The sequence below is a fragment of the Platichthys flesus genome, chromosome 17 (assembly GCF_949316205.1).
Source record: "Platichthys flesus chromosome 17, fPlaFle2.1, whole genome shotgun sequence".
In the NCBI taxonomy this organism is placed as follows: Eukaryota; Metazoa; Chordata; class Actinopteri; order Pleuronectiformes; family Pleuronectidae; genus Platichthys; species Platichthys flesus.
The window spans coordinates 58,247-85,033 of record NC_084961.1 but is presented as its reverse complement, the minus strand read 5'-3'; the positions used below and the strand labels follow the sequence as shown (position 1 = coordinate 85,033).

The 26,787-nt window shown below is 45.9% G+C and overlaps 1 protein-coding gene across 1 annotated transcript; it reads left to right on the top strand.

The window, feature by feature from the left end:
• Positions 1-861: 861 nt before the first annotated feature.
• LOC133972464 (semaphorin-6D-like) lies at positions 862-26,771 on the top strand. The gene is made up of 22 exons (XM_062409937.1): positions 862-1,137; positions 13,138-13,266; positions 13,367-13,575; positions 13,786-13,900; positions 13,984-14,041; positions 14,491-14,547; positions 14,705-14,806; positions 16,064-16,154; positions 17,221-17,343; positions 17,446-17,534; positions 17,621-17,710; positions 17,944-18,071; positions 18,275-18,406; positions 18,543-18,698; positions 18,949-19,122; positions 19,219-19,359; positions 20,020-20,097; positions 21,946-22,004; positions 22,100-22,153; positions 22,694-22,944; positions 23,028-23,129; positions 23,356-26,771. Exons 3-22 carry the CDS (start codon positions 13,431-13,433, stop codon positions 24,619-24,621), a joined length of 3,411 nt encoding a protein of 1,136 aa, XP_062265921.1. The 5' UTR covers positions 862-1,137; positions 13,138-13,266; positions 13,367-13,430; the 3' UTR covers positions 24,622-26,771.
• Positions 26,772-26,787: the final 16 nt, after the last annotated feature.

The following is a 26,787-nucleotide window of genomic DNA, read 5'->3' as shown; positions in this document are numbered from 1 at the left end:
AGAAGTGCTCAGTGCATGATGGGAGTTCTCTCTCAGGGCATGATGGGAGTTTTCTCTCAGTGCATGATGGGAGTTCTCTAGCAGTCTTGAGCTATAGCAGCATAACTAAGGGATGTTATCAAAGACTGTAGAACCCAGAGTGGGAGCTGGTTCCATAGGAGAGGAGCCTGGCAGCTGAAGGTTCTACCTCCTGTTCTGCTCTTACAGACTCTAGAACCAGCAGAGAACCTGTGTTTAGGGAGAGCAGTGATCTATCAGGACAGGACAGTGTTATGAGCGCGTTGATATATGAAGGGTTGGATTGTTCAGATCTTTCTACGTGAGGAGCAGGATCTTGATGTTCAGAGTTCCACAGTGAGCCAGAGAAGCTCAGAGCAGTGAGATGATCTCTTCTGGTTCCTGTCAGAACTTTGGACCAACTGGACCAACATGGATCTAGGTCATCATGACATTCACATGTTGTGGATTTAGTAATTTCTGAATGTATTAGTATTAAATGGATATCTTCTATCAGATACAGTAAGGGTGATTTTTAATAGTATTGTGTAATAAAACAGGATTCATTAGATTTCTGTGTTTTTTTAATTATTCATGTTATAAACTGCAGATTTAATTGTTTCATTCAGATGTTTTGATAAACAAATTTGTATCCTTTAAAATAAACGAATGAACCAATAATTAAATCGTATTTATTCATGAACAATTTCTCTTTCGACACAGTGATTTTATTCCAAAGTGGGGCGGGGTCCGTCGGGTGAGGCGCCCCCTGATTGGCTGCAGGGGCGTCCGTTATGGTAATGTCGAGGGTGTGGTCTGTAGCGGAGCCGTCTCATTGTGTCATTAGAAGCCGAATAAGAAGCATCGAGACCGGCCTGAGTCCTGGTCCCGGTCCCGCTGCTGGTCCCGGCCTGTGTCCTGGTTCCGGTGCTGAGTCCGGCTCCCGCGGTAGACTTCACCTGAACCGACACACGTCTGATGGAGGATGCTCCGCCGGTTCGGTTCGTTTGTTGTGTGGAAATAACCGGAGCTGCTGAGGATTAACGGGACCGAGGGACAGACACAGAGACAGACCGGAGACCGGAGACCGGAGACCGGGGAGAGTGTGTCTCTGTGTCCGAGACATGAAGACACGCAAAGGTGAGTTTGGTGTGTGTCTGTGTGTGTGTCTGTGTGTGTGTGTGTGTGTTGAGTGTGTGTGTGTGTGTGTGTGTTGAGTGTGCGTGTGTGTTGAGTGTGTGTGCGTGTGTGTGTGTGTGTGTGTGTGTGTGTGTGTGTGTGTGTGCGTCTTTTTTGAACGAATGCGCTTTCCTTGTAGCTGTGATTGATGGCTGTCAATCAATCAACTGGCTGTTTGTGAGCAGTACCGCTTAAGGAGCGTGTCCTGTCCGCTCAGTGTCGTCTGCGCTCTGTGGGAGTGTCCGGTCCTCTGAGGACCGACTGATCCTGCCTGAGTCTGGCTCTGATCCGGATCATAAATGAGTCTGATCCGGATCAGAACCAGAAGAGATCATGAACCTGTGTTATTTACTCTTACTCCACATCAGACTCACTCTAGAAGTTTTGACAGGACATGGCGGCAGCAGAGGACTGATGTCTCAGGCACCAGCTCTACCATTTTTCAACAATAATGTTTTTATAATAATCTTTATTTGATTAATGTTTGCATCAGGTTCAGTCCTGATTCTACAGATCGTCACAGGAAATCCTGACTTGATCACTCCGTGTTTTAATACAGACTCATAATCAATTATTGTACATGTTCCTCACATGTTCCTCACATGTTTCTGACATTAATATATATTTACTGTATATTCCTGTTTCATGGCCACTTAGAGGTCAAAGTTCGCCAGTGTGTTTTCAACAGAGAATATTAACCAACACACGCACACGCCATTGTGTGCTTGAACATTGGACACCACAACCTGCGAGTCCCCGGTGGCGAGGAAGAGAATTATTCAGTGAGGAAACGGAGGAATATAATTTAAACGTACAATATATAACATTCACAGTTTCTCAAACAAATCCATAACCAGTCCTGACCCCGGTCAGAAAACCTGCTGCTGAGTTGTTTCCGTGTGAAACTCTGGATTCTAGCCACAGGTCATGTCTGTGCATGTTGTTGTCGTGCTCACTGATGAAAAATGGAATGGGCTGCAGATGACGGGAAGTTCTCAGACCTTTAGTCTGAGTGTGTTTGATGTCCGCTCCCTCTCCGCTCTGTTCCCACCCGTCTCTGTGGCTGCAAGCTGCTACATTGTGTTGAAACCAACCAACCTGTGGGGAGTCTACATTCCTCTTCTCCTCCTTCTGTTCTATCCATCGTCTCTCGTCTTGACACTTTTGTGAAACTGATGCAATTTGATGAAAACTGAGGAGTTTGCACAAAAACTCAGGAGAGGATTTGAGTCAACTTATATAAACTCCAGTCTGGATGTGGGAGCTGTAGTTTTATTCATGCTCAGATAATCGACCAGCTGTTGATGTTTATCTCTGGAGGTGTGAATCATTAATTACATGTTGAGTTTGGCTCACACGTCCATAAGGAAACATTGGACACGTGGTTCAGACATGTCGTTGAGATGAAGACTGCAGCTGCTTCTTATTCTATCGTTTAATGCTTGTTGAGGAAGACCCTCCTCACACATGACTGGATAAGGCACTATGTATCATGCATATTGTATATTACACATCATATCTGTACAGGAGAACAGAGCCTGTCTGGTTCCACAGATGTTCATTCTCTCTCTGAGCAGATCTCAGGTCAGGTTAGAGATAAAAGACCAACAGGACATTGTGTCTTCACTCAGGGACGTTCAGGTCTAACTGTGTCTCACCAGACCTGAGACATGCCCCCCAGGTCTCTGGTGATCTTGTCAGAGATGAAAATGGATGGAGTTTGTTAAGAGCAAGCTGGAGGTCGACATGTTTCCCATGATGCTTTGTGGTTCCATACATGTGGCCTGTTAAATGTAGCGGTTCCACATTAGACCAGAATCCTAAAATCTGGGTAGCGATAGAAAAAGAGGAAAGATTTAATCCTGAATGGAAAAGTGTTTCCATGAAGGGGTGTCTACATACTTTTATCGTTTGTTTTCAAGCATTAACATTCTTTGTGTCAGCCATGTTTAACAGCTGCTACGTGAGCACATGTCCCTGTAAGGACGCCAGGTCGTGACCTGGCGTCCACGTCCTCTCCAGTGTCTCCAGCTGCTGATAAGACGCAGGCTGCGATAGAGATGTTGAGATTTCACAGAGGCGCTGAAAACAGTTTGCAAATGTGAGGAATTCAGTTTGTGATGTCTGTTGTCAAACTGTGTGCTGTGTGTGTGTCCTCCAAACATGTGCATGACGGATGTAGCACATTCACACTCAAGCTGTGTGTGTGTGAGTCTGCATGTGTCACACACAGGATTAGTGTGTTTAATCCTTAGTGTTTATGAGCAGCAGCAGATTTAAGTGTTTTTACTCCAGAAAAAATAAACTGTATTCGTTCATATAAACATGTTGTCATCACATGACCTTGTACTGAGCTGCCTTACCCCCGCTGCCCCTCCCCCACTATCCTGCCCCACTTTACACGTTAACAACACCAACATTAATCAGATGGTATTAGGATAGGACATATTAGATATTACGACACGTATGCTCCTTGACGTGTACTCTGTCTGTTAGCTTCGCACTAGAGTTTCGGAATCAGGGGTTTTCTCCGGTGCTGCTAACAAGTTAGCTCTGAGATTTTTCTTTGTTTAAGAATAAAACTTCTGCTTTGAGCAAAGTTGACAAACATTCGTATCTAGCGCTCCCTCCGTTTTCACATCAAAACAATGTAACACCACTGACGTACTTTTCTGAGAGTGACTGCCCTCTGCTGGACCACAGGGTGAACTACCTCCGACTACTTAAATGGATAGTTCACCTAGAAAAGAGAGTTCGCTGTTTACCCCCGAGACTCCAGTGTTTTGTGGACTCAAACACTCCAGCCCCCCCCCTCCCCGCCAAGACCGATGTCAAGTAAGCATCAGAATCTAATCAATTATCAGATCAATAGTGTTCAATAGACAAAGTCTTGACACTTATGAACTTGTTTATTCTCCATCTGCTTGTCGACGTGTTTCCGTGACATGTGAACAATGGTGAAAAGATAAAGACACGTTTTTATTTGTTATTACAGTCGCTCTTCTTTTATTTCATTATTTTTATGATTGTTTTCACAGTTTTAATGTTTGAACCTGATCAGAGTTCTTAGAATGATTGAATCATCAAGTGTCTCCTTCACCGTCACATCCTGACACATTATCTCCGTCATTAACTCCTCCCCCCACCAACCCAGAGCTTGTTTTTAATCACAGTTTACTTGTACAGCCCATATTCACAGATCACAGTTTGTCTCATAGAACTTAACAAGCTGCAACCTAGTCTGTCCTTAGAGGGAAATGTCCCTCATTACCTTCTCCATCTTGGCGGATGGAGTTAATCTTCAGGAAAAATCTCAAAAGATATGACGTCAAAGGAAAAATGTAAATCACTGATTGACAGTGATGTTTTCTTAAATCACTTGTTTGTTTCTTATGATTTTATCTCACTATCTCAGTCTTAACTGACCGCAGCAGCACCCCCTGCAGGAGCGGTTAGAGACATCCACATAAAGCATGTCCGCATTGACCTCAAACCCACTTCCTGTTTCCTGCTCAGGGTCACAAGTTTGTTCTCTTTAGGAAACAGAAGGAACAATTTCCTCTCCGATAGCAAACGGCAAAGGTGAGAGAGTCAGAGGGCGAATCAGATCAAGGCTCAGCGGGAAGCTCCAACCAATCAGAAAGTCCACAGGTAGCTCAGTGTGTGTGTGTGTGTGTGTGTGTGTGTGTGTGTGTGTGTGTGTGTGTGTGTGTGTGTGTGTGTGTGTGTGTGTGTGTGTGTGTGTGTGTGTGTGTGTGTGTGTGTGTGTGTGTGTGTGTGTGTGTGTGTGTGTGTGTGTGTGTGTGTGTGTGTGTGTGTGTGTGCGCGCATCAGGTTGTGGTCGTTAGTGAGCCTTGCTGCAGGGGCTGCTGGGTAATGGCATGCAGAAACTTTCAGGTGAATCAGTAACATATCACACCACCTTAAGGAGGTGGTGGAGACCAAACACTGAGATACAACAGGTTTGATTCCCTGCATGTGAAGCATTATGTGGATGTGAGCGTAAATAATCAGCTATTTGTTTTTCTCTCAACAACATAATCAGGTGGAAATTTGTTTTCCAAATAAGAGTAGACGTATGTGTATTTCAGAATTGTGGTCGTCCGCTCAGCTTCTTTCCTGTTATGACAACAGACACATGAGGTTTGACCTGAGGTTTTAGTCCGTAGTGAGTTTGTGAGTCAGTGTCTGTTATAATTGTACACTCCATGTGGAGCCTCCACAGCCTGAACGTCTTCCTGATGGAGTCTGTGTGATGGGTCCAGGTCAGGTCATCAGTGATGTGGACCCCGAGGAACTTGAAGCTGCTGACTCGCTCCACCGTGGTCCCGTTGATGGAGAGGGGGGGTGGGGGTGTTCTTCTCCTCGTCTCTTCCTGTAGTCCACGATCAGCTCCTTCGTTTTGCTGACGTTGAGATGGAGGTTGTTGTCCTGGCACCAAGATGTCAGGGCTCTGACCTCCTCTCTGTAGACCTTCTCATCGTCGCTGGTGATCATGCCTATGACAGTGGTGTCATCAGCAGACTGGACGATGGTGTTGGAGCTGTGGGGGGGCACGCAGTCATGCGTTAACAGGGAGTACAGGAGAGGACTGAACACGCAGCCCTGGGGGGCCCTGGTGTTGAGAGTCAGGGTGGAGGATGTGGTGCTGCCGATCCGCACCGCCTGTGGTCTGCCCGTCAGGAAGTTCAGGATCCACTCACAGAGGTGGATGTTGAGCCCAAGGTCTCTGAGCTTGGTGACGAGCTTCAGGGGCACGATGGTGTTGAAGCTGAACTGTAGTCGATGAACAGCATTCTCACATATGTCCCTCTGGTCCAGGTGGGAGAGGGCAGTGTGGGGGGGGGGGGGGGTGGCATCTGCAGTCGACCTATTTGACCTGTAGGCAAACTGAAGAGGGTCCAGAGAGTCAGGGAGGGAGGAGGTGATGAAGGGAGGGAGAAGGTGATGAATGGTTGGACCAGCCGCTCAAAGCACTTCATGATGATGGAAGTGAGTGCTACTGGGCGGTAGTCGTTCAGGCAGAGGGTCTTAGTTTTCTTGGGAACAGGGACAATGATGGTCTTCTTGAAGCATGCGGGGACAACAGACTGGAGCAGTGACAGGTTGAAGATGTCTGTGAACACATCCGCCAGCTGATCTGCACACACCTTGAGAGCTCGGCCAGGGATCCCATCAGGTCCAGGTGCCTTGCGTGTGTTGATCCGGTTGAGGGATGTCCACACGTCTGCCCTGGATATGACGGGGGGGGGGGGGGGCAGCGGTCCTCCTGGGCCTCTTCGATCTCCGCAGCCGGGGAGTTACTCTCAAAGCATAAAAAGTGTTCCTCTGGGAGAGATGCAGACACTACATCAGACCTGCTGGTCTTGGCTTTGTAGTTTGTGATGGTTCTCAGTCCGGCCCACATGTTCCTAGTGTTGGAGCCCTTGTAATGGGACTCCACTTTGTCCCTGTTGAGTCTCTTAGTACTGCTAATAGCACTCCGGAGCGCGTACCTGGATTTCTTGTATTCCTCCAGATCCCCCGAGATGAAGGCAGCAGTCGGTGTGCTTTGAGTTTAGCCTGGACGTCACCATTTATCCAGGGCTTCTGGTTGGGAAATGTTTTTACAGTAATCCTGGGTACGACGTCATCGATGCATTTGCTGATGTAGCAGATGACCGCGTCCGTGTACGTGTTGATGTCATCATCCTGGAACACGCACCACTCCGTTGTGCTGAAGCAGTCCTGAAGAGCCGAGTCTGATTGGTCGGTCCACCGCTGAATGGTCCGAGTCCACGGTCTGTCACGCTTGAGTTTCTGCCTATAGGAAGGCAGCAGCAGGACGGAAACGTGATCTGATTTGCCGAATGGGGGGCGGGGGAGGGCCTTATATGCACCCCGGAAGGGAGTGTAAACATGATCCAGCGTGTTCGCTCCACTCGTCGGGCAGCTGATGTGCTGGAAGTATCTCGGCAGGACTTTCCTCATCTTGCCGTTGTTGAAATCCCCGGCCACGATAAACGCAGCCTCGGGCCGTGATGTCTCCGTCCTGTCGATCACCGCATGCAGCTCGTCCGGTGCCTGGTTGGTGTCGGCGCTGGGCGGGTTAGGGTTAGGTCATACACCGCTGTTAGAATGACCGATGTAAACTCCCTCGGGATGTAATAAGGGCGGCATCTGATCATGAGGTGCTCCAGGTCCGGAGTACAGCCTGAAGAAATAATCCCGACATCAGAGCACCATAGATTATTCACCATGAAGCAGACACCCCCTCCCTTGCTCTTACCTGAGTTTGTTGTCCGGTCCTGGCGGTGGATGGATAAAGATCAGGTCATGAAACTGATTCTTTAAATGTATGTAAGAAGATGGTATCAGTTAACTCATCTCCTCTTCATCCTTTTGTCTCCTCGTCCTCTCGTCTCTTCTCAGGTCATTGGAGTAAGAGTAGGAGATAATCTAATGTCAAATGCAAATATTCAGTTCTCTTGAAGCGTCACAGTTGAAAGCTGTGATGTCATCGTGTGATGCTGGTTTGAATCCCCAGACCAGTGAGGCAGTCAGGAAACCAATGTGGCCTAGTTTCTGAGACTTTAAAAGGCTGAAGAGGTTAATCTGTGTGTGTGTGTGTGTCCTTGAGCAGTTGGCAGGGGGGGGGGGGGGGGGGGCTAACGTCTGTTCTTGGATTAAATCTGATAAGATTCTACCTTGTGTGTGTGTGTGTGTGTGTGTGTGCGACTCTAAATCACAGTTTGAAACAGGTCTTATTTTGTACGATGATTTTTAAATGATGATGTCAAGTTGAACAAATCCTGTCACTGAAAACACATATCACATGACCTTTCACCTGCAGTGGTCATGTGGTGTAAACAGGAAATAGAGGGGCTGTTGGCTAGAGGCGGTGGTCTAGTGGCAGAAACTTGGACTATGGGCAGAGAAGGTCTCTGGTTCGTCTCTGGTTCGACCCCACGGAGAGACAACAAAAGACGAACCTGGATTGATCTGTCCAAAAATCCAAGAGTCTCCCTACCCTGTCTAGTGCCCCTGAGCAAGGCACCTTACTCCCCCAACATCTGCTCCCCGAGCGCCGCACATGGTCGCTGACTGCTCTGTGTGTCCTGCACCAGATGGGTCAAAAGCAGAGGTTACAGTCCCCTACCTGCATGAGTGTGTCTGTGTTTGGGACTAATAAATGCATCTTAATCTTAATAAATGCATCTTAATCTTAATAAATGCATCTTAATCTTAATAAATGCATCTTAATCTTATTTTGCAGTTGGTTGCTGAGCAACAGTCACTGTCTCCTCATTCGTGCTAGTTTTTGTTTTTCAGTCGTGTTCGCAGACGAGCTCCTGCCGCTCTCATTGGTCACTCGGTCTTGGAGGCGTCCCACTTAGAACAGGTGATATTCATTATTTTTTTTGCCATGTCCCAAATTTTGAGTCATCCAAAGTTTCCAGTCTGACCCAGAAACCTGACGAGAGTCTCCGTCCTCTGAATGTCAGACGTGTCCGTGACCACGAGGGAGTGAAAACACAATGTTCAGATGTGACGTCCACAGGCATCCATGTTTTTAAATAACCCATCGGCAACTTTAGACTGAAATATGGAAACGGTGTCGACACGGTGTGTGCAAGCTCTGGTGGCATTAAAAGTTTGGAGTGTGGTGATGTCATAAACCCTCAATCTGCCCGTGTAGTGTTTCAAGTGGACCTGAGCGCTGACAGCCTCAAACCACACAGCCGGTTCACTTCACTCGTCCTGGTGAGAGGCGGTGCAGTAGACACAGACAGGAAGTGACGTCGGTGATCACATGACCTCTGCAGCAGAGTTTACATCACCTGACATGTCATCAGCTCTGATCACAACAAACTCTTCTTCTTCGTGTGTCAGCTCTTCTTCACCAGAAACATTTGTTTAAGTTTCTTCATGTTCGTGTCACCCCCCCCCCCCCCCCCCCCATTCAGTGAATCAGTGGAGGATCCTCTGCTGTTCACACTGCTCCTGGATTCAGACTTCATACAGGAGCTCAGGAGGAGGAGGAGGAACTGAGTGTGATCCTCCAGAGAAGATCCAGAGAACTGAGGAGATCAGATCTGGAAGCAGCTTTATTGCGTGTGTGTGTTAGTGTGTGTTATTGTGTGTGTGTTGCCACTTGCTCTTCCTCTTGAAGCCTCCTCCTTCCTCATTTGTCTAATGGATGAAGACTTAGAATGCAGCGTCAATCCATTAATTAGCTTAAGTGGCCCCTCAGGCTTCCCCCTCTCTGCCCCCCCCTCTCCTGGCAAACAATAGCTCCGCCATCAGTCGCTTCTTCTTGATTCTCGTTTGGTCATAAACTCGTTAAACGTGGTGTGACTTATTGTTCCATGTGTTCTTGCTCAGAGAAACGAGATGTTGGTCCTGTTGAAAGGTTTCTGGTTTCTCCTCCAGCTTCTCCTCTCTGACTCCCAATACTTGTCCCTGTGGCTCAGTGGGAGGCGAGCTGAGATCTAGTTTGATCTTCTGATGTCTGTCTTCTGTCTTCTGTCTTCTGTCTTCTGTCTTCTGTCTTCTGTCTTCTGTCTTCTGTCTTCTGTCTTCTCGCTGCGTGATCCTGAATTTGACCTCAGAGATTTGACTTCGGAGATTTGACCTCCTTTATCAGACAGGAAGTTGTAAACAGTGTGAGGTCTAACAGAAGCAGAGACACCTGGTTCTGGTTGTGTTAGATGTTTTTCAGTTTATTGATGACGAATCATCAGACAGGAGCTCAGAGTGGAGCTGCCCAAGACAAGTCCCTCATAACGCCACCTAGTGTTGGGTAACTATGTTGGACCTTTCAGGACCAATGTTTATGTAGAGTCAAGAGTTTGGGACGTCTCTACGAGACAACATATAATATATATGAAAAAGTCTTGAATCAAAGTTGGGTGGCGCCCAACCATCATTTTCAAACCAACATCAGGGACGCCCCCCATCTTGTCCTGTCCCTCAATGTCTCACTCGCAAACACACAACACTCACATGCACACACACACACACTTGCCGCTGTGGGTGAGTGTTTGTGTGTCGTAACTGTCAGACTGTCAGGCTGCAGAAACACCAGCTGAATACAATGAACCTGTGTGTGTGTGTGTGTGTGTGTGTGTGTGTGTGTGTGTGTGTGTGTGTGTGTGTGTGTGACCTCATTTCTTATAAATAGCAGCATGTTTCTTCAGTTTAAGTTTTTGCAGTCCAACCTTTCTGTTCACCTTAGAACAGGTTAGGGTTAGGGTTAGTCCCGTAGCTGGACTCTGATCTTAACGCTAACACCACTTTCTGCTTAGCCTCACCTCGCAGAGTTTTAACAGCTAATCTTCTGCTGAGATGGAGAAATTCCCAGTTTAACCAGCCGCCACCTCAGATTCTACTGGGACGAAGAGTCTTTGTTTTCCTGGTTAAATGGAGACAAAAAAGTGTCTCTGCTACTCAGGGAATTACATTTTACATTCAGCAGCGTCCTGCGTCTCGTCCAGAGGAAAGAGGACAAGGAGTTGAACATGTGAAGAAAAACAACTGGTTGTGTTTCACAGATATCACCTGTCTCTCTCTCTCTGTCTCTCTCTCTCTCTCTGTCTCTCTGTCTCTCTCTCTGTCTGTCTGTCTGTCTGTCTCTCTGTCTGTCTCTCTGTCTGTCTGTCTGTCTGTCTGTCTGTCTGTCTGTCTGTCTCTCTCTCTCTCTCTCTCTCTCTCTCTCCTGTGTCTGTGCTCTAATCCCAGAGAGAAGAGACCAGCAGCAGATTAACCACTGGTAGAGAGTCGTGTGTGTGTACTGTGTATTACTGTGTGTTGCTGTGTGTGAGGGTGTACTGTGTGTTACTGTGTGTGTGTCCTGCTGTGCCGTCAGATCTGTGTAAATCTGATTTCCTGGAGGTTTAGACTAAGTGTCGCCGTCTCATCTCTGTCTCATCCCTTCATTCTTTATCCTTCATCCTCACATCTTTTAATCATTTGTTTCTCTCTTCTCTTATTTTTTTTTTTATCTTTTTCTTCCAAACTCTTCACCTTCTGTCTTTTGGTTGCAGCGGCAGCCACAGTAGGAGGGGTTGGGGGGTTGGGGGGGTTGGGGGGGCTTAGTTGTACTTTGGCTTTTGTGGTTATTGTGGTCATTTACTGGCACTGATGTACTGGGAGTGTTAGCGGAGGAGAAGCTCACATACCTTAATACTTTGATCCTTTAAGTAGTTTCATCCTGTAAAGTAAATATTTATTTTGGGGACAGATAGTTTATAGATTTACCTTGTGACAGCCCCCCCCCCCCCCTCTCTCTGGGAATCGAACCCTTACCAAAGTGACTCACGCTGTTGTGTGGTGCACACATTTTCTGGGCTTTTCACTCTCCGTAATGACTTGAAGGGGCCAGTAAGGGGCCTCAAAGTATGAAAACATACTCCCCCCCCCCATGATGTCATTCTGGATCGCACTTCTCTCTCCCCCCCCCTCTCCAGATCCTCCGACTCATCCTGTCAGTGTGTCCATGGAGATAAGAAGACAAACACGAGTCTGTCAAACCAACAAAGCAACAACATGAAGTTTGAACCTGGTTTGACTCGAGAAACAGAAGAGGAAACCGACAGGGACTAACTTCATGTTGCTTTATTGGATTTTACAGACGGGGGTTTAACTTCTTATCTATCGATGAAATGCAATAATAAAATGAAAAGTTTATAAAATGTAAACAGACAAAGTATTAAAAATATGAAATACAATACAGGAAATACAGTTTTATACTCAGATCAATATAAAGAGTAATTGCTGAGTTTGGAAAAGACAAAAGATATTTCTAAAAAAAGTGCAGTTGTCCACATAATCCCCCCCCCCATACACACACATACACTCAGAGGATCATGTTTAACCACGACAAATGCACTTTAAATGCACACACACACACACAATGTTTGTGTACAGACACACTGTCTACATACAGCCAATTCTGACACACACACACAGTGCAGGATAATCTGCTCTGTGTAATCCGGTGTAATCCAGTCGTCTCGCTCTCACGATGACCGTTACTCTTTTGTGATGTCGTCGGGACTGATGACGACAAAATGGTGTCCGGACTGATTGAACACTTGTAGCCATGCCCAGCTCTGATGTCACTGTGATGTCACAGGTGTGTGTCAGTAGAAAGACTGAAGATGAAATGAAACAACATTTGAACGTTTTAAGTGTTGGGGGATATTCTTAAAGTTAAGAGGAGGATGAGGGGGAATTTAAGGGTAACGTTGTTCCACCATAACTAATCTGACCCCGCCCACTTAGACGAGGGTGAGTTGCTGCATTGTAGATCAGCTGACCTCTTTGACCCGACGCTACGGCGAGGAGAGCTGACCTCATTTAGCTCAGATCTGTTCTGAGTGTTGTTTGTGTGTATTTTATTCAGCTGCGACCTCTGACCTCCAGGAACCAAAAAGGTTCCTTTTGTTTGCTTCATGTGACCTCTGACATCCAACATTCTCAGTCGTGGTTGATTTTCATTCATGAAATGATTCATCGTTGTCTTCTGCTCGGAGACTTTTACTTACAACATTTGTTTGAAAAGTAAAGTGAAAAAATCTTAGGGTTAGGGTTAAAAAAATCTTTTGCAGACAAGAAAAGAGATGAGAAGGAAAGAGGCCACGCCCACAATGTGAGCAAATGAATGGTTCATTAGAATGTGAACGACTTTTCCCAAAAATTTGAAGTGATGAAAGAAAAGAAATAAATAATAGCGATCGTCAGTAGCTTCAGAGGAAAAGACTTTAACTAAAGAAGTTGAGGAATGAAGATGAAGAGGAGGAAGAGAAGGTTAATGAGTATAGAACTCGTTGAATGTCTTTAACACACACGTTGACACACATGCACACACTAGCACACACACACCTTCTTGAAAGTGTAGTTTCCACAGACAATCAGTAGGGGGCAGCGTGAGGTGTTGTCTTAGTTGGTGTTGAAACTTTAGTTGTGTTTGTGTTACAGGACGTCTAAGGGGGGGCACCCCCGCCATCTTACTTCCTGTTGGAGCCTCATGCTGCAGTGACAACTTCCTGTGATGTCACTCCAGCACCTGCACATCCCCTGATTGGAGGCTTCGCCTGTGAGACATAGGTGTGTGTGTGTGTGTGTGTGTGTGTGTGTGTGTGTGTGTGTGTGTGTGTGTGCGTGTGTGTGTGTCATTATTAATTCTTGTCTCGTTCTGTTGTCACAGCCGACGCCGTCCATGAGCTGCTGACATCATACCCCCCGCCCCCCCCCCCCCAACCTCTGATAAAATGTCCCCATTTGACTGGTCATCACCATGGCGACCACTGCCCCTGATGCCGCTGCTCATCCTCACTTCCTGTTTCCTGTCCGAGGCAGCTTCGTCTACGAACTTCCCCAAAGACCTGGAGCCGATTAACGTGGTGGTCTCGGATCGTGAGTATTCGTCTGATTGGACAATGAACATGACACACTCTCGCAACTCCGAAGTCTTAGATCCGATAAAACCGAGAAGTTTGTAAACGCTGTTCAGTTTTAGTTTGGAAACGATGACAATCACAGCTGCTTGCTGATTGGTTCTTTTCTGTCATGACGTATCCTTCACTGATTGATTGATTGATTGATTGATTGGTTGTGTCTCTGCAGAGTCACATCATTATCCCAGTTTTCAGGGTTTACTTCAGGACAACGAGACGCTGCGTCTGGGCCTCGACTTTCAGAGGATGTTACGCCTCAACCACATGTTGTACATCGCTGCCAGGTCAACACACACACACGCACACGCACACGCACACGCACACACATATACACACACACACTGACTTTCTTATTTGATATCCTCAGGGATCACGTGTTTGCGGTGAATCTGACGATGGCAGCGGACCAGTTGATTCCTCAGCTGGTGAGTGACGTCATACATGAGAAACATTTGTCTTTTTTTCCTAAAAATATTTCTATCACATAAATTAAAGAAGCACACATCAAAAATTACTATTATTAAGCCCCTGACCTCTGACCTCTCAATCTCCATGTGCCGTCCTGGTGAAATAACGTTTCATTAACCAGTTAAAAGCTGGAAGAGTCGAGTTAGTCACAGGAAGTTGGGACGAGTTCATTTTAATCAGAAGAAAGATGGACTGAACATGTTTAGTTTTTTTAATCTACTTCATTTATAACCCTCAGACAGAGCCAAACCTCTGAGCTGCTGCTGAGAGGAAGAACTACATTAAAGTTGAAATCATATAACTATAAATTTACAGATTAAAATAATTAAGAAATAAAAGTAATGATGTGACTAAATTATGTTCTGAGACATCTGGTCATATTCAGTTCTTCCTCTACATGTTTCAGAAGCTGACTTGGAAATCTAAAGACGTGAGCAAGTGTACGGTGCGAGGGAAGAACAGCGTGAGTACGATGGTTGTTTTTATGATGTTTATATTTGTGTCATGAATCTACATCTGAAACTTTCATATTTATTATTAAGAGAAAATTCAATAAATATCAGCTGTGTTCACCAACTGATGATGAACTGGACATTTCTGCTCTTGTGTGTTTGTTTCAGGACGAATGTTACAACTACGTTAAAGTTCTGGTGCCAAGAAACGATGAAACACTTTTCACCTGCGGGACCAACGCTTTCCTCCCCACCTGTCGAAACTACAAGGTACAACACACACACAGACACACACACACACACACAGACACACACTCATAGACTCCCACAGACACACACACACTCATAGAGACACACACACATACACTCATAGACACACACACACACAGATACACTCACAAAGACAGACAGAAATACACACACACACACTCATAGCCCCCCCCCCCACACACAGATACACTCACAAAGACAGACAGACACACACACACACTGCTAGACACCCACACACACACACACACTCATAGACACACACACACAAAGACACACACACACAGACACACACTCATAGACTCCCACAGACACACACACACTCATAGACTCCCACAGACACACACACACACTCATAGAGACACACACACATACACTCATAGACACACACACACACACACACAGATAAACTCACAAAGACAGACAGAAATACACACACACACTCATAGCCCCCCCCTACACACACAGATACACTCACAAAGACAGACAGACACCCACACACACACACACACTCATAGACACACACACACAGATACAGACTTTATAAATCATTTAAATCTTTTTGATCCTAAACTTCACCTTAATGTTTAAAATGTTTCTACTCTGAGGTCACACCGCTGACCTTTGACCTTTTCAATTCTGTGAAATGATGCTATCTGGCTGTTCACATCACATCAGGTCCCTGGGTTTCCTGTGTCGTTATTATTATAAATTAACTATGTAATGATCATATCTGCCACTTCCAGTTCTCACGTCTGTTTCTCCTGAACAAGATCCTTCATCCTGTTTATTTAAATCTCTGGAGTTACCACATTTCCACCTGAACTATCTTTTCTTGACCGGTCAGGCTCGACCAATCACATTAAAACATTTAAAAGGTGCGCAGTGATCTGCGTCCAGTGGAAAATCTGCAACAACCAATTAAAGAACAGCCTCGGGTCACGTACCTGAACCAGGAAGTTATTAATTAACCAAACACAATTTGAAAAGAACTTATATTGAATGTTCACAGGTGCTGACCGTTGACCAGGAGCATTGTACCGGTTAGATATCATTATATATTTATGTTTAACATTTTATACAGACCTCTGTCTCGTATTTACCAGCTGCCACTGATTGATAATATCTGAGAAGGATTGGTGTTGCGACGGTGAATAATAATCAGCTGATGTTTTGAAGAAGTTTTATGATTCACTGATTTGAACGCAGCTGTCGAGAAACAGGAAGTTGTTCATTCTGCTTCCTCCTCATCTCTGTCAGATGACGTCGTTGGACCAGGTGGGGGAGGATGTGCTGGGACAGGCCCGCTGTCCCTTCGAGTCTCATCAGTCCAACGTGGGACTGTTCGCAGGTGAGTCCACGTGTGGACGTATTAACATGTTGTCGTGTTTGAGCTAGGGTTAGATTAGAACACGACAACATGTGTTGTCCATTAGAAGTGGATCTGATCATTTCATTAAATCAGAATAAACAAAACCTTTCACTTCCTTTTTGGAACTTGTCACTTCCTGTGTTGAACTTGTCACGTTATGTGTGTTCGACCTAATACAGCGCTGACTTAACACAATGCATGCTGGGTAGAATTTTTGTCCGACTTTCTCCATCGCTGTAAAACATCAATTGGTCACGTGTCCTTAACAGATGGTGGCGAGTCCGACCGTTCAGTTTCTCTCCTCCAGTACGTCCTCGCCCTGCTCTGATTGGCTGAAGCTCACCACATGACGTCTCTTGTGTTTTATGTTATAATTCAGATTTGTTTTCTGCTCTGTGTATCAGCACATTTAGGTGTAACAAGACAGACCCTCCTTTTTGTAGCCAAAAAAAATCATATATCATATATTTATTTACCTCTTACCCTTGTAATAAATACATATATATATTTATATTTTGTGAAGCTATTTAAGCACTGGCAGTTTGTATCTGTTGTTTCATGTGTATTATTTAATGTTTCTAATGTGCTGATTAATGCAGAACAAAAACCTTTGTCTATGTTTATTTCTCTCCAGAGTCGATGTGATGGATTTCATGTCCTGACTTGGTCTTTGTTTTTATTCACTGACATTTTCAGATGAAACAAAGTCGACTTCGTTCTTTTTGTTCAAAACATGAAGATTTTATAAAACGTCTGCAGGAGAACATCTGTCTCACTTCAGCCGGCCCACTCACGCCATGTTTGAGGTCACGTGACTTTTTGCAGTGCTGAATGAAGTCGGACAAGAATTCTAACCAGCATGCATTGTGTTCAATCAGCGATGCATCAAGTCGAACGCACCTGCAACGCCTGTCAAAGACGGAGTCACCATGTCATTTCCTGTGATTTATGTTTACCCTGAGCTCAGTTTAATCTCACAAAGTAAACAGACGAACCTGAAGTTCAGTGTTTCATCGTGAAGTTGATCATGTGACTGTTTCCTCAGGGGGCGACTTCTACTCGGCCACCATGACGGACTTCCTGGCGAGCGATGCCGTCATCTACAGGAGCCTGGGGGACGACCGAGCCGTCCTCAGGACCGTCAAGTACGACTCCAAGTGGCTCCGAGGTCTTTATTATTATTATTATTATTATAATTATTATTATTATTATTACTAAGCCATGACACATGAGGTTACATAACCCTAACCCTCCCCCCCAACCCCAACAGAGCCTCACTTCCTGCACGCCATTGACTATGGAAACTATGTCTACTTCTTCCTGAGTGAGATGGCGGTGGAGAACACGGCTCTGGGAAAGGTGCGATCATAAGTCTTCATCGTAAATGAAACAAACATGATGACGTTCAGTCGAAGTGTGATTAAACTCCTCCTCCTGTTGGTCAGGTGGTGTTTTCTCGTGTTGCTCGTGTTTGTAAGAACGATAACGGAGGATCGCCCCGAGTTCTGGAGCGATACTGGACGTCCTTCCTCAAGGTGCCAATCAAACTCTGGTTCCCACTGCAACAGGAACTGAATGAATCCCAGTAACACGTGTGTGTGTGTGTGTGTGTGTGTGTGTGTGTGTGTGTGTGTGTGTGTGTGTGTGTGTGTGTGTGTGTATGTGTATGTGTATGTGTATGTGTATGTGTATGTGTATGTGTATGTGTATGTGTGTGTGTGTGTGTGTGTGTGTGTGTGTGTGTGTGTGTGTGTGTGTGTGTTCTCAGGCTCGTCTGAACTGTTCGGTTCCTGGAGATTCGTTCTTCTACTTCGACGTTCTTCAGTCTCTCACCAACGTTCTGCAGATCAACCAGAGACCTGTTGTGGTTGGAGTCTTCACCACTCAAGCCAACAGGTGTGTGTGTGTTTGCGTGCCAGCGAGCCTCTCGTGGCGGTTATGTCTCTGTGCTGGTGACACCTAGTGGGCAAAGCCATCATGTTTTTTATGTGATAGTTTGACGTCATGTGTCAGTTGATGTTTCTCGTCGTACTGACGTTATTTAACATCTTCACTCAGAAACGTTCTTGTCTTATTTAACGATGATTTTCTTTTGTCAGTATCCCTGGATCTGCAGTTTGTGCGTTTTACATGGACGATATCGAGAAAGTCTTCAATGGAAAATTCAAGGAGCAGAAGACCAGCGACTCGTCCTGGACACCGGTTCCTGATGAGCAGGTTCCCAGACCGAGGTGAGAGCTTTGTGTCATCAGCATAACACAAATCATCAAGTCACCGACTAAAGATCGTTGACGAACACAAAGATGTTTAAAAAGAAGAAGGGTTAGGGTTAGGGCACATATGACTTGACATGTTTTTGTTTTTCAGACCTGGTGTGTGTGCAGGCGATGGTTCGGCTGCAGAATACAAGTCGTCTGTTCAGTTTCCCGATGAGACGCTAACTTTCATCAAGTCGTATCCTCTGATGGACGAGGCGGTTCCCTCACTCAACGACCGGCCTTGCTTCACCCGCACGTCCAGCAGGTAACACGCAGGAAACAGGCCGGACTCGAACCCGCTCGACTTGTGACGAGACACGTCAACCAGCAAAACGTTGATTTGTCAATCACATGACTCAGATGAAACAGTTTGCTGTTTTTGATCATCAAGTGTTGTACGGTCTATCAGGTCTGTTAAATCCTGAACTTAATCATGAAGTCGTTCGACATTTGAACTCATGTTCATGTTTATGTTTGTGACAAAGTTTGAAATGTCTTTTTTGTCTCTGTCTCAGGTCCAAGTTGACTCAGATCGTTGTCGATGTTTTGGCCGGTCCCTTCAAAGACCGCACTGTCATGTTCCTCGGCTCAGACGACGGACGAGTCCTCAAGGTTCTGGCGAGCCTTCATCCCAACGACAGCTTCGGCTCCAAGCTGCTGGAAGACATCGACGTTTACAACCCGTCCAAGTGAGACTCGTGTCCTCTCGTACTGACGTGTACGTGAGCGGCAGAATGATCTGTTGTAAGACAAAGGTCTTCTCCTTCCTTCCTGTGGTTGTCCAGGTGTAACGTTCAGGGTCAGGAGGACAGGAGGGTTCTGGGACTGGAGCTGGATAAAGAGCATCATGCTTTGTTCGTCGCCTTCAGCAGCTGTGTGATCCGAACGCCGCTGAGTCGCTGTCCTCAACACGGGTCGTGTAAAAAGTGAGGAAACGTTTTCAGGTCCAGAAAAAAACACATCTGGATCAAACCCGAACACTCTGCACCTGAAATACAGATGTTCAGACAAACTCACTGATATGTCTGTTCTGTAAATAAGATTCCATCAATTTGAACTAAACTTAAAAATGTGAAGCTTGATTTGGAAACATAATCAATAGGGTGTGTGCTGCCGAAATTAGAGGTCGTTCATCACACACACACACACACACACATACTCACTGATCAGACTGGTATTAATGAGGTTGCAACAACTGTGACTCCACAACAGACAAGTTTCTAAATGATGCTCTTGTGTTTGTGTTTGTGTTTGTGTGTTTGTGTGTTTGTGTGTGTGTGTGTGTGTGTGTGTGTGTGTGTGTGTGTGTGTGTGTGTGTGTGTGTGTGTGAAGAATTGTTTTCATGTTAGATACAAATTATAGTAGTATGATATAACTGTCCTGAAAGGTGGCACTGCAGGTCATCTGGTTGAAATCTCAACATGTACGTGATGACACTATCTTTTATGATTATTACATGAATGGTTCAGTCCGTAGGATTTAGTGACACCTAATGGTAAAGGTAGAAATTGCAGCTAACTGAAATATATATAAACACAACAGAGGTTTTTAAATGAAAGGAAATGTGAAACGTTTGTGTCTGCAGAGCCTGTCTGGCCTCTCGTGACCCATACTGCATCTGGCTGCGGACCGGGAGCTGTGCCAACATGGCGCTGGGTTTCAAGTACGTATCCCCTCCCCTCTCTCTCTCTCTCTCTCTCTTTCTTTCTGTCACCTCCTCGTCCATCTGACAGATAATAAAGCTCTGACACCTCTGATCATAAATCTGCTGCGTTGAGCCAAATGTCGTATATGTTGAAGATGTGAATCCACGATGCCTTTCACGCTGGCTGCCAAAGTAAAAAGATGAAGGTGAAGACATAAAGCCAACTCATATTAAAATGCAGGAGTGAGGTGTGTGTGTGCACAATGTGGTATAAATAGTTTGAGATCATTCAGGAGTTTGTCTCAGTGAATCATAGAAACACAGGAGGAGAAATAATAATCTATAATCAATAATGAGCTGATTTTCTGAAAGAATCTGAGAAGTGACGATGCTGATGATGGAGGGATGAAAAAGGAGGAAAGTGGAGTTTAGATAAAGATTTTACTCTCAAACATCATGAAACTGTTGCAGCTGAAGAAAGAAGATGATAGAGAAACACACATTTCCAACAGTTTAAAGAATTAAATGTTGATCTGAGACTTCGGCTGTGGAGATGTGCCAGTTTCTTTGCTGTGGTGAAGAAATCCTGAATCAGTCCTCGCTGTCAAACGGATCTGATGATCACCTGGTTTCCCTTCAGCTGGTAAACTCACAGGAAACTGTAGAATACTAGAGCTGACATTTTAAACAAGAGATGTAGATTAAACCGGACAGGACGAGTGTGTGTAGGTACAACATTTGACGATAAATTAAACAAAGATATGATGCAAGAGGCTGAAAGGAAGAAGCCAAGCGAAGACGAGTGATGAAGAGGAGGGAGGAAGTGAGATCTACGATGGGAGCAGCTCTGTTAAGATCTTTCGACCAGAGAGAAGAAAATCAACATAAAGAAATGAAGCTGAGAAAACGTCTAAAAGATCTAAAGTGTGGGAGTTGAAGTGAAGAGGTTTCCTTGGACAGATGGATTGATTACAATCTGTCTCGTGTCTTTATAACTGAAGTGACGACAGCACGTTGAGACAGTTTGTTAAATCGTCATCGTGTTAAACTGAGACCTCCTGTTGGCACGCTGAGGTCTCCTGCCTCCGTGTGCAGCTTCAGAACTTGAATATAAATCTTATTGTGTAACCTCATGAATGAGCGATCAGGTGCAGGGTCTCATCCCGCTCGTCCCAGTTTGTCCTGACTCAGCTCGTCCCAGTTTGTCCTGACTCAGCTCGTCCCAGTTTGTCCTGACTCAGCTCGTCCCTCGCTGCCACCGGAGAGAGATGAGTGATGAGGGAGATAAATGTAGAGCCAGCGAGTGAGTGAGTGAGTTGGGCTGTAACAGATGAGGAGGGTTTACTGACGAGAGGGAATCATCTCATTATAGAAGACCAAAGATGATTTGTCAATATGGGCTATTTGAATAACATTAGATTGATAAAATACATGTTCAAATGTAGAAAATAATTGAAGACAGAGTTGAAATGAAAACCTGATGTTATCATGGCAGTCGACTGTGAACGTGTTTACTGATGAACCGCAGATTAGATCCACAACACAAGTCGCAGCTAAATAACTTTAAATGAGACTGACTCCAAGTCAGTCTCATTTAAAAGTCCACAAAGTCGGGTGCTGACTGAGAAGCAGGACGTTCCTCAGCCATGGTCTCTGCTCCCCCCCCTGAGGACAGCAACCTGATGATCCAGGGGTTTGAATCAGGCCCAAGACTCTGTTGTTCGGTATTTTTATGTTGTTACGACATGTTGATGTGTGTTGACAAGAAGTAAAATGACCTTTAAAGGGTTTTTAAAAACATGAATCTATAGAAACTTTAGGGTACACTGAGAGTCTGTGTCTGGTTCGATTCCCGTGTTTCCTCAGGTCGGGGTTTGAGCAGGACGTCGAGGGCGACCACGCGCTCCTCGGTGACGGCTGCCATGGTGAGAGAACTACACATCTGATACACACATTCAACTACACAAGAAGATCAATGACATATTTTCTAGCGTTTTTTTATCTATTACATTTTTTGCAGGTGACATTTTCGTTATGACACGAAACCAAGAGTCCGGAGTTGACTCCGCCTTCGGTAAGAAGTTCCTTTTGGTTTTTGCTTGATTTCAGCTGCAGAGAATCATGGGAGATGGAGGTTGTGTAGAAACAAAGCCACGGAGTCATGCTGCAGCGCCGGGCTACGTTCATGCAACAATTTCTGTTCATGTAAATGATGGTGACTCTTCTACGACCTTTACGTTCCAAATTGTTACAGGAAGTAGTTTCCTCTGCTGCTGAGTAACGACCTCCATAGATTCCAATTATAGGTGTTTTATTGCTGATGGAGAAGAAGAAGATCATGATGAGACGAGAGGGTTCTATTATAATATTGTATAATTTGTGGACATCTCCCAAATAAATAAATGAAGATAATGGCTCTAATATATCTTGTTAGGGTAACACACACACACATACACACACACACACACACACACACACACACACACACACACACACACACATTCCTTAGGTGAAGAGTTGAGATCAAGAGTTATATTTTATGTTTACTATTGTTCACAGTTTGATTCTAAATTAGAAACCGATTTATTGGATTTGACTCATCCTGTGTCTCCAGGTGTTCATCGTCTTCCAGATATGGATCAACGCGCCGCAGCTCACGTCCACTATACGCTCCTGATCGCTTGCGTGTTGGTGGCTTTCTTCTTGGGGGCCATCTTGTCAGGCTTTATGATGTCATGCTACTGCGGACGCAGTGCTGCTCACCGGGCGCGGCGTCTGGGAAAAGACTCTGAGATGTCACTGCCTCACGCTCTGTCGCTGCGATCTCTCGCCAAGCTCAACGGTCTGCTGGAGCGAGCGCCGAAGGTGAGTGAGTGGACAAGGGCGAGACGAACGAAACCTGGTTCCACCTGCTCTCATTCTTCTTCTCTTGTTCCATCGTCCCACAGGAAGACAAACTGGATGTGTCAACTCCAAAGATGGACAGCTGCTTTATCCCGACCGGACACCGAGGCCTGTCGCTGGGAGACCCTGAGCTCAACGTGTCGCAGGTGAGACAGAGCGTTGAAATAACATCTTCATCAATCTGTGGAACAACGAATCCGAGAAACTGAATCTTCTTCAACATCAGGAGGAGGAAGATAAATATCAGTCTCATGTCTGTGTTCAATACAGATGCGATAAGCTTAGCTTAGCATAAAGCAGAGGGTAAACTGCTACAGGAGTCTTCAGTCATGTGACCAGGCTTTCCGATGCTAACATGTTGATGTTCAACAGGTAACAACTTCTCTTCAGTCTTTGTCGGAGACGGAGGGTGAGCTGTCCGGTCTGCCCACCCCAGGCTCCTCCCCCCAGCTGCCCATCAAGAGCATGAAGGCTCTGCAGCAGCATCAGCACGAGAAGAACCAATACCTCAACAACACAATGGCCAAAAACCTGCAGACCGGATCCAGTCCGGGTTTCATGGCCGTCGTCGGAAACTCGTTCGCACCCTACTCACATCACCATGGCAACAGTCTGAGCAATGGAGCAGCCCACGGAACTTCATCGACTTCACTGCACCTCCCTGAGGAGAGAGAGATCTTGAATGAGGGGCGAGTTGTGACAGCAAGAGGTGGAGGTGGGGGAGGAGAGGGAAGATCTGGAGGCGGAGTCTACCATCATCACCATTCGCAGCTGTCTCTTGCGCAGGCGGCGGCGAACGTGTCGGCGCTCGACGAGCTGCTCAAACACATCCACGAGGTCAGTGCGTCGGGCACCGGGGGCATCAAGGTCCTCACCTCCATCTCCTCGTCCTCGCTGCTTCCGGGGCCGTCGGCCTCGGGGGGGCAACATCATCCCGTTGAGCAGGGTCACCTGACCCACCACAGCCATCACCATAGCAACCACCACAGCATCAACAGCAGCCGTGGAGGTTGTCGTCACCACCAGCAGAAGATCCCAGAGCCTGAATGCGCCGGGTACAGCAGCACCACCACGCTGCCGAGGGACGCCCTTCCCAAACGTTTGGACGCACCCTCCCAAAATTCTGCCTCCTCCTCTTCTTTCTCCTCTTCATCCTCTAACAATCCTCCTTCCTCCAAATCCATTCCTTCGGCCTCCTCCTTCGCCACCTCCTCTTCTTCCTCCTCCACACCGCTCCAGCCAAAGGGGATCCCAGAGAGACTTGGAGTAAGCAGTGTCTCTGTGGCACGCCACCACTCCCAACGCCACTCGCTAATCAAAATGGGCAGTGGGGGAGTTGCTGTTCCCCGTCACCACAGCTTCAACCAGCGGGGGGTGCAGCATGCTCACTTTCTAGCCAGGATGAACACCAACAGCAGCAGCAATGGCCCCCCGGCCAGAATCCACTGCGAGAGCCAGCGGCCGTTGGTCGCCAGCAGCTGCCTGACGCGGCAGCACAGTTACACCGACGGGCCACACGTGCAGCGGGCGGCGATCGTCCGGAGAACGGCTTCGCTCAAACCTCAAGTCCCGCCTAAACCCTCGTTCCTGCCAAACACAGCGGCCTCAGCAACAGAGGAGGGAAAATACAACTACTGAAACTGTGAGAGGAGGTGGTGCCATGATGGTTGCTGCCGTCCTCTCTGAGTGAAACACCCGGCACGCTGCTGCCACATGACAGAACAAGAGCTACGATGGGACGAAGGACACAGACGACTCATCAGTTTCCTGTGGTCCCTGATTGCTCCAATGAGACAAGGGGGCCAGCGCCGCCACCGCCTCACTGCTTCATAACCACTGGATCCTAACAGCTGGGCTCACAGAGTCATGAGCAGAACGGCGCTGAGCATCGATGAACATCGACAGGAGACATTCCAGCAGTGAAGGACATCGATGATTCAGCCCTGATGTGACAAAGAGCTGATCTACCGTCTCCGCTCGCCGAGTCAGACGAGAGTCACAAAGAGTCGGACTGCGGCGGCCGGACGTGACACGAATCACGACCGCAAGAACGTTTCTCAGAACATCGATCAAACAATTTGGATTCAAAGAGAGAAAAAAACACTGAAAACGTGAAAATGAAAGAAAAACTGAGCGACATCATCGCTTGTGAAGTTTGAAAAAGTTTAATGAATCAACACGTCAACGAGGGAAGGAGACGTGAGATCAAACGTGATTCATTCAGTTCATTTTGTTGAATTAGTTTAATTGATCCTTAAAATCAATTAAAATGACTAATTTACCTTTCAGTTGTCTCTTTAACCTCAAAGCAGATTTTTTCATAAATCAGCTTCGACCAAATTAATTGAGAAAATAAACTTTTGTAAACTTTGATCTTTTCTTCAAAGTCGGTTAATAAAGTTCTGCTGAATGTTTTTTGTCATGTTTAAAATAAGAAACAGGGTTACAATAAACATAGTTTTAGGCAGTCAACACAACTGTAGTTCAACGTGTTTCATCTGAAATCAGTGATGTTCTCATTCATAGACAGAAGATGCTGACGGTCTCATGGGTTCTGGTCCTTAGCCCAGGGGCTGGGAGGGTTAGGGTGAAAGTCCTGGATTCTCTGATAAAGTCTGTTTTACATTTCATATCCTTTCTATCCAGCTGATTGGCCAATGCGGAGTGGACGGGCTGGGCTGTAAGGTCTGACCATGTCCTGGATGTGGGAGTCACTGGTAACCACTGAAGGGAGTGTGTTTACAGCAGCATCAGGTTGTCGGGTCCGACTCGTTCAAACAGGAACATCCAGATAAGGGGCGGAGCCTGTAGAGCAGCAGGGGCGGAGCCTGTAGAGCAGCAGGGACGGAGTCTGTAGAGCAGCAGGGGCGGAGTGTATCCAAGTGGACGTCTTCGTCTTCTACGTGTCCGGCTCCTCTTCTTCATCCTGAGATGTTTGTGTTCTTCAGTTTCACGTCAGGTGTTAGAAACCTCATCAACACGTCCACTCGCTCACTGGGAAGCTTCCACACATTGTCCTGCTGGTTCCTCACATGGACTCTGGCATGTTACACACATTCTACTGAGAACATCCAAACGTGTAAGAAACATGTCAGGACTTCGAATCAGGACTGAAAACAGGTTCAGTCTCTGGTGTGTCCATGAGTTCTTGAAGAGTTTTTAATGTCTGAATAAATTTCAAGTGAGCAGCAGAAACTGACGGAGGCCCAAATGTCCTCGGGACTTTTCCGTCTCACCCTTTACAAACATTTAGTTTCCTGGCGGTCTTGGAGGTGAATTGATCAGACACCTTTTCAGGATGTGATGCATGAGATTTGAGTTTTCAGATTCAGTGTAATCAACGTTAGAAATCTTCAGTAGAAATTGTCTCAGTGTAAATAAACGTTCATGTGACAGGAAATGTCTCGTCATGGAGTGAACTATTTTAAATTAACTTTTTTGTACAGCACCTTTTATACAAGAAAAGCAGCTCGAAGTGCTTTAAATATATAGATGATAAATGTAAAACCTTGTAACTCGAAATGAGTTGTAAGATCTTGTTAAAGTCTGAAGTAAAAGAGAAATATCTTAGGTTTTCTTTCAAAGACGTTTACTGAACAAACTTCTCAGATATCGAGTCTGTTCCACAACTTTAAAAGGTGCTTCAGAGATTTTATCTGGGAACATCTGCTGGACCTGCTGCAGATGTTCTCAGTGCTCTAGAGGGAACAGTTCACTTGAGGCAGCTGTGGTTCTGTTAAAGTTAAAAATCATAAATGTGACTCAGAGAAAATAAAATCATTATTGATCACAGGCTTTAATAAA

Bases quoted from the DNA above. Each gene is read 5' to 3' on its own strand.
- LOC133972464 (XM_062409937.1), top strand. From the start codon at position 13,431: ATGTCCCCATTTGACTGGTCATCACCATGGCGACCACTGCCCCTGATG. The intron at 17,535-17,620 runs GTGCGATCATAA...CCTGTTGGTCAG, and splicing joins AGAACACGGCTCTGGGAAAG to GTGGTGTTTTCTCGTGTTGC. The intron at 19,123-19,218 runs GTGAGACTCGTG...GTGGTTGTCCAG, and splicing joins GACGTTTACAACCCGTCCAA to GTGTAACGTTCAGGGTCAGG.